This window comes from Haplochromis burtoni, unplaced genomic scaffold, assembly GCF_018398535.1.
Source record: "Haplochromis burtoni strain Fernald_Lab_line unplaced genomic scaffold, NCSU_Asbu1 Contig_359, whole genome shotgun sequence".
In the NCBI taxonomy this organism is placed as follows: domain Eukaryota; kingdom Metazoa; phylum Chordata; class Actinopteri; order Cichliformes; family Cichlidae; genus Haplochromis; species Haplochromis burtoni.
In genome coordinates this window covers 339540-346072 of record NW_024582720.1, presented here as the reverse complement: position 1 = coordinate 346072, position 6533 = coordinate 339540, and the positions used below count along the sequence as shown (strand labels likewise).

General features: G+C 49.8%; 3 protein-coding genes across 9 annotated transcripts in view; 1 reads left to right on the top strand and 2 right to left on the bottom strand.

Moving 5' to 3' along the window:
• abhd12 (abhydrolase domain containing 12, lysophospholipase) overlaps window positions 1–1247 on the bottom strand; it is a gene marked incomplete in the record, with an annotated part of 10829 nt that extends 9582 nt beyond the window's left edge. The window contains 2 exon segments of the mRNA XM_042228865.1: window positions 16–190; window positions 1134–1247. Of these exon segments, the coding sequence (XP_042084799.1) occupies window positions 16–188 (173 nt within the window).
• gins1 (GINS complex subunit 1 (Psf1 homolog)) lies at window positions 959–3769 on the top strand. 3 transcript variants are annotated; one of them, XM_014340319.2, is made up of 7 exons: window positions 959–1076; window positions 1986–2050; window positions 2754–2852; window positions 2933–3023; window positions 3250–3366; window positions 3445–3519; window positions 3611–3769. In XM_014340319.2, exons 2-7 carry the CDS (start codon window positions 2016–2018, stop codon window positions 3677–3679), a joined length of 486 nt encoding a protein of 161 aa, XP_014195805.1. In that variant the 5' UTR covers window positions 959–1076; window positions 1986–2015; the 3' UTR covers window positions 3680–3769. The 3 variants fall into 3 exon arrangements, with proteins under 3 accessions (XP_014195805.1, XP_005943071.1, XP_005943070.1); XM_005943009.2 differs by lacking the exon at window positions 959–1076 and adding an exon at window positions 1301–1461 and having other exon boundaries at window positions 3256–3366; XM_005943008.2 differs by lacking the exon at window positions 959–1076 and adding an exon at window positions 1301–1461.
• A 932-nt stretch (window positions 3770–4701) lies between these two features.
• ninl (ninein-like) overlaps window positions 4702–6533 on the bottom strand; it is a 36979-nt gene continuing 35147 nt past the window's right edge. For all 5 annotated transcript variants that reach the window (XM_042228860.1, XM_042228861.1, XM_042228864.1 and 2 more), the window contains 3 exons: window positions 5388–5582; window positions 5149–5262; window positions 4702–5073 (listed from right to left, as the gene is read on the bottom strand). In XM_042228860.1, coding sequence (XP_042084794.1) covers window positions 4882–5073; window positions 5149–5262; window positions 5388–5582 — 501 coding nt within the window. In that variant the 3' untranslated portion in view covers window positions 4702–4881. The remainder of the gene's footprint in view (window positions 5074–5148; window positions 5263–5387; window positions 5583–6533) is intronic.

Genomic DNA, 6533 nt, shown 5'->3' with positions numbered 1-6533 from the left:
TGTCCCGCCTCTCACCTCCGGAACGGTTTGGCCATACTCCGGTCCGCTCCCGGGCCCTGCCGGCCGCCTGCTGCGGGCCCTGCCGCTTCTCTGCCGGTGCGCTGCTTCAGGTCCGTGTCGCTGTCCAGCAGAGTACCGGTGGTCCCGCTGTCATGCTCCGCTGTCTGCGAGTTGGTCCGCTTACGCATGCCTGGAAACGTGATTGAAAGCGGATGTTAACCGGAGGATACCCCCGTCGTCGGCTGCTGTGCGGGTGACGGAGCGCTGAGAGCCGGTGAGCACGGAGCTGAGTCCCCACTGTGCCTGCGCCGAGATCCGCAGAGAGCAGCTGATCTGAAGCAGATCTGCCGCAGCCAACCGCAGCGCAGGTAACACAACCACGTGGGCGCACAGTGACGCGTCCACGGCCTCCGGGGAGCGTCGGAGCAACGACAATCAAAACAAAACCGGTTTATGAGGATTAAAGAAAGAATGAAGAAAAAAGGAAGCGCACGGGGCTCTCAGGGGCAGCTCGGAAAGTCAAGAAACGCCCAGAAGGACGTGACCAAAGTGAAGCGTGAGAAGCTGCGATCTCTGTCTCTGTGTTGGAATATTTAAGCAGCTTCTATCGTGATTTATCCATTGTATTTCATTTCAATACACACCACACACCCAAAAATCACAAACTAAAACATTTATGAATCGACATCAGGACACTGAGTATCAAATAAGTCCCACAAAGAGAAGCCACCACAAAGATCAAGTAATTCCCTGATAAGCAGCTGGAGTGATGTGTATTTGATTGGAAGCGTGGATGAAACCCACGATCACCCCGGAAGTTTTGACTTATTTTTGAGGGATTTTGCTGCAGAGAGCTCGTTTTTCCGGTGGAACGTGAACGCAGTATTAACAGTGACGCTAACCCAGGAAGAAGCGGCGGAAAGTGCGTTAAAGGCGGCTTTATGAACTCACACAGAGCCAGTGAGTCCGGCTCGTCCTGTTCCCCGTTGTCAGAGGCTCCTGTCGGGATGACGGCTTTATTTTTAGCCGCTGCGCTTACCGGAAGTCACGCTACGGGATAGAACTGAGATCTGACGGTAAATGACGGCTTTCCCGCCCACGGCGACACCAGCACTAGCACGGCTCTCTCTCACCTCTGAGTTGGGCTCAAATGAAGCCGCTTCACCGCATCTCCGACTCTTCCCGAGCTTTTAGGAATCGCAGCTGCCCGCTTCGTGTCGCGGAGTCTGAGGTTTGACCCAACGCGGCTTCCGGAGCTGCGCCTGGAACGGTCACGTGATCAAAACATTGTTTTTACCGCGAACGTGAGCCGCCCGGTGAAGTAGGAGCGTGTCGCGGCCCAACGGAGAGATTCGCCGGGATTCTGCTCGTTTTTGAGGTGCCACGATGTTCTGCGAAAAAGCCATCGAGCTGATCAGAGAGCTGCACCGCATGAGCGACGGACAGCTGCCCGCGTTTAACGTGAGTGATCCCGGCGAAAACCCAGGGCTTCACCCGGTTTTCAGAGGCAGCGGACTCCATTCACAAACCGGATATTTTAACATTTACCTGCTGCCCAGAGCAGAATAATCGGTCTGTGAGGCACGCAAACACATCGTCAGTACAGACACAGGACTAAACTTCGGCTCAGGTCGGATGATTCAAATACTGACCAACAGACCAACGAGGGGAATTTAAGAAAACGGACTCTGAAAAGTCTTAGAGATCTCATCTAAACATGTTTACACATAACAAGCACTGCATTACATGTCGGCTGTTTTAACGACATCGATGTGCAGCCAGCAGCACACAGTTAATATCTAGTTATGTTGGGCTCTTCGTGGTGAATCATTTCCTGCATATGCTGAATTATCAAAGTGCTGTCAAACTCGTGTGTAGAGTAATAACAAGTCAGTGGTGCTTTGTGGAGGTCTGTGCCTCCACCAGGTGCTGCTCCATCATGTCACTGAGCCTCACTCACAACTGGTTTGGTTTCTGCGTTTCAGGAGGATGGACTGCGACAGGTGCTGCAGGAGATGGAGGCGCTTTACGAGCAGAACCAGAGTGACGTGTGAGTCCACAGCAGGCTGATCTGTGCAGGTTTCCTCAGGGTTCCCAGGGTCTGAGGGTTTGGATCCAGGTTTCTGTTAACCTGACCATGACCAGATTACACTTCCCGTGACCCCGCTCCTCCCTCTCATAGCAGGTTTTAAAACCCATGAAATCCGTATCAAATAAACAGGAAGCCATGTGAAGCTTTGGGTCTCAGTTTCAGTTTAAAATAATGATACTGGGTCCAAAACCACCTACAGTTAATGTTACAATAAAAGTAATAAATAATACTAAATGCAATGAAAATTTTATCTCATGAATTAAATAAAATTGTATTTATACAGCAACATATTTCCAACAACAGTTGCCTCAGGTAAAGGTAAAGACTCTACAGTAACACCGAGAAACCCCAACAGTCAGCCTTCGATCAGCCACATTGGCAACAGTGGAGAGAAAAAACTCCCTTTTAACAGGAAGAAACCTCCAGCAGAACCAGGCTCAGGGAGGCTGAGGAGTGTGATTCTCCTGAAGCTGGAGCACATCCTCCAGACCTCCTAAAAAGGAGGAACACCACCTGAGTGCTGGTTCAGAGTGTCATGAAGGCCCCGCCCACCCCAAACTGCTCAGCGGGACCCCGTCCAGCATCCTCTCTGGCACCTGAGTGTCGCACAGACAGGTGCGACTGACGGCATCACTGATCAGCTGATGTTCGTGTGTTTCAGGAACGAGGCGAAGAGTGAAGGTCGCGCCGAGCTGATTCCCTCCATCAAACTGCGCCACTGCTGCCTGCTGAGGAACCAGCGCTGCGTCACTGCCTACCTGTAACCACACCTGCAGTCATGTGACCACCTCTCTCTGCCTCACCTTTCTCCTCAATGACCTTTGCTGATCTTTGTCGCAGGTACGACCGGCTGCTGAGGATCAGAGCGCTGCGCTGGGAGTACGGCAGCGTGCTGCCCGCCAATGTTCGCTTCCACATGTGTGCAGAGGAGGTGAGTGTGACATCACTTCCTGTGTTTTCTCTCAGGTGATGCTGATGCTCTGTTGCTCTTTTTATTGGCTGTTGTAAACTTTCACTTTAAAAGCCTGAATAATTCACTTCAGGGGGGCTTTTATTGTGAAAGAGGCAGCAGAGCGTACTGTAGCTCTTCTGTGTGTGTGTGTTTGTGTGTGTGTGTGTGTGTGTGATAAATCAGCTGACAGGTGTGTGTGTTTTAGCTACAGTGGTTCAGTCAGTATAAGAAGTCTCTGGCCTCCTTCATGCGGTCTCTGGGGGGCGATGAGGGTCTGGACATCACGCAGGACATGAAGCCTCCAAAGAGCCTCTACATCGAGGTGAGACATTTGACCTTTGACCTTTAGCTGCAGCATGACCTCGTAGCACTGACGCCGACATCTGTCTTTGTTTTTCAGGTGAGGTGTCTCAAGGACCACGGCGAGTTTGAGATTGACGACGGCACTGTGATCCTGCTGAAGAAGAACAGCCAGGTGAGGACGGGATGCCACTCTTCTTCTTCTACTGTTTTAAAAACATGTGAAATGTTTCAAGTTGTCATGGTAACGTCTCCTCTGTCCTCAGCACTTCCTGCCGCGGTGGAAATGTGAGCAGCTGATTCGTCAGGGCGTCCTGGAGCATGTGGTGTCCTGACGATGCAGATGTTTCAGCAGCTGGAAAACACCTGCACTCACCTTTATTCTGGGCTCTTCTTCTGATGGGATAATAAATTGTTTTTTTCAAGCTCCGCCTACTTTATTTAAAAGCTCACAGTGAAGCTGGAGGATGAACACTAACTTCTTTCCACTGTATAAAAGTTAACGTGAGGGTTCCTGATGGTTAGAGACAAATGCAGTCACATAGCAGGATGCTGTAAACGGACCAAACTTCAGCAGGAGAACAACTGAGATAATCCATCCACAATACGAGGTCAGTCATTAACATACTGCTGCAGGGCTGTAGCTACATTAGAAGGGTTTAAAAACAGAGGTCGACAGTGATCACTGATTAAACAGAACAAGATACAAAACATTAAAACATGTTAAAAACACAACAGCCTTAAACAGTAGTTTGGACCCAGAGTTCATACGCCATCATGGACCTCCAGAGCGTCTCAGATTCAACAAGGTGAAAGTTTTCCTCAGACTCTGGTCCATGTGGATATGACATCATCATGACATTGGCCAGTGAGTGTACGTCAGCACAGGTGTGAAGCGTTACCTGTAAACCTGTAATCATGCTTTGAAATCAAATAAAATGTTGATGTTCAGGTTCAGCTGATCGAGTTTATCGCTGCGGTTATTGGCTGCAGAAGCTCAGCGTCGCCGGGACGTCTGATTAAAAAGATAAAGGTAAGATGACATAAAGATAAAAGAGCAGAGCTCTGAAGCTTTAAAGCCGTGACCGTCGCGTCCTCGTGGCTTTCTCCCACTCGCTCCTCACAGCTCACACCGGACCTGAGCAATTCAATTTTATTTATGTAGCATAAAGCGCCAAATCACAACAAAAGTCGCCTCAAGGCGCTCAGGCGGCCGGTTCTGGCCCCCGAGCTGCATGTTTGACACCGCAGACTTTCAATGTTGATCGTTTGAGACTAACTATGAAAACCAGCGATTTGTTGTGTAACTCCTACAACATGATGTGTGACAGGAAGTGAATCAGCTGGAGGAGGCGGAGTCACAGAGACATTAAAACTTTATTTCAATGACGCAAAAATAAAAAAAAGTTTCATTATAAACAAAGATAATACTGACACACCGAACGTGTGTGTGCTCCAGACATCCACCGGCTCCACACAGGGCACAGGTGAGGCCCCGCCCCCACCTGCTGGGGCCTTCTGCTCTGCGTTGGCATGGTTACGTGGCGAGCGATGCAGGGACGATGTCCCTCAGCAGCTTGTTGAGCGCGCCGACCTTCTCCTCCAGCAGGAAGTTCTTCTTCTCGGCACGTTTCTGCCGCTGCTCGGTGACCTGCAGCGCCTTCATCAGCTGCGAGTTCTCCACGTACAGGTCCTTCAGCAGTGCGCTCGACTTGGCGTTCCTCGCCAGCTGTGGGAAAAACGGCAATGGGTCAAAGTCCGACCGGACATTTGTGAATGGCGGAGAAGCGACGCCAACGCTCACCTGCTCTTTAAGCTGCTCCACCTTTTCCTGCAGGAGCAGACGGACCGCTTTCAGTTTGGTTTCCACATCCTCCGCCCTCTGCTGCAGCGCCGCCATTGCCTTCTCGTACTGATCCTAAACGCCACATACACACAGGAACTGACAGCTGTAATGCAGTGAGAGGGACGGCCCGTCGCTGCTGCGGGCGGCGGTCATCATCATTCTCCTCATAAAAGGGTAACCTCTGACCTCTGACCCACCTGCTTTGTGCTGATCTGAGAGCTGCTCTTCTGCTCCTGCTGCCTCAGCTCCTCCTCCAGCTGCAGACGACTCCTCTGCTCCTCCACCAGCTGGGCCTGCAGCACCTCCGCCCAGTCCCTGCAGCTGTTGTCCTCCTGCTGCTGTCGCAGGTGCTGCGCCTGCGCCACGCTGAGGGCGGCGTCTGCTCGCACCGCCTGAACAGACGACAGTTTTAAACATGGCCGCCGATCAGACATCCAGAGCTTTAGTGACCAATCGTTTTTATCCTTGCAGCATCCAAATACTCACACGGCGTGTATGTGTGTGCCCATATGGAAACGAAATAGTAAAAACATACATGATTTACTCATGAAAGTGGCCACTTTCTCATTACTTTCATATATTTTTTTAGTAAGTATACGAAACATACAAGTTTCATTGTATAATTTTTCAAGGGATCTTATATCTGTTTTCACTCTTGTATGCTTTTCATACAAGTTTCACACAAGACAGATACAAACTGTATAAGATTTATATCTATCTTTTCCATATGGGTGCCTTTATGGACGTACACCGTGTCTGTGATGAACAACAGCGAGCGTGTCAGCGTTCTGAAGCGTTTCTGATGTTATGATGGCGTTGACTGACCCGACCACCATCAGTTTATTTTTATATTTTACTGAAATGTAACTAATATTTCACTCTCAACCTGAAAACTGTTCAGAAATCCTTGAAAATAAATATGGCGTGGTACACCCCACGCCCCCGTGAGCGTTTTAAACACGCCTCCGATCATCTGCAGATTTGTGTGTGCAGCGGTGGGCGGAGCTTTACTTCACGTCACAGTTTGATGAAGGACTCGAGCAGCTGTTTCTTTCATTCTACCTGAGCTCAGTGAGTCGGTAATGGCTCCGCCTCTTTGTGTTTAACACTGGGCTGAATGAGCGCGTCACCTGGTGTTCGCTCGCTCTGCGGTAGAGTATCACTTCCTGTTCCTGCTCAAACACACAGTGGTGTTTCTGAGTAGCTTATCTGCAATTTAATTAAAACCTTTTAAATACATTCTTCTTTCATAGTATAATCTTCACGTGCTTCATCCGAAGCACACTCTGTGTACTCACTCCCTAACTTATAGCCAAAGTATTCACTCACTGTCTCTGTACTGT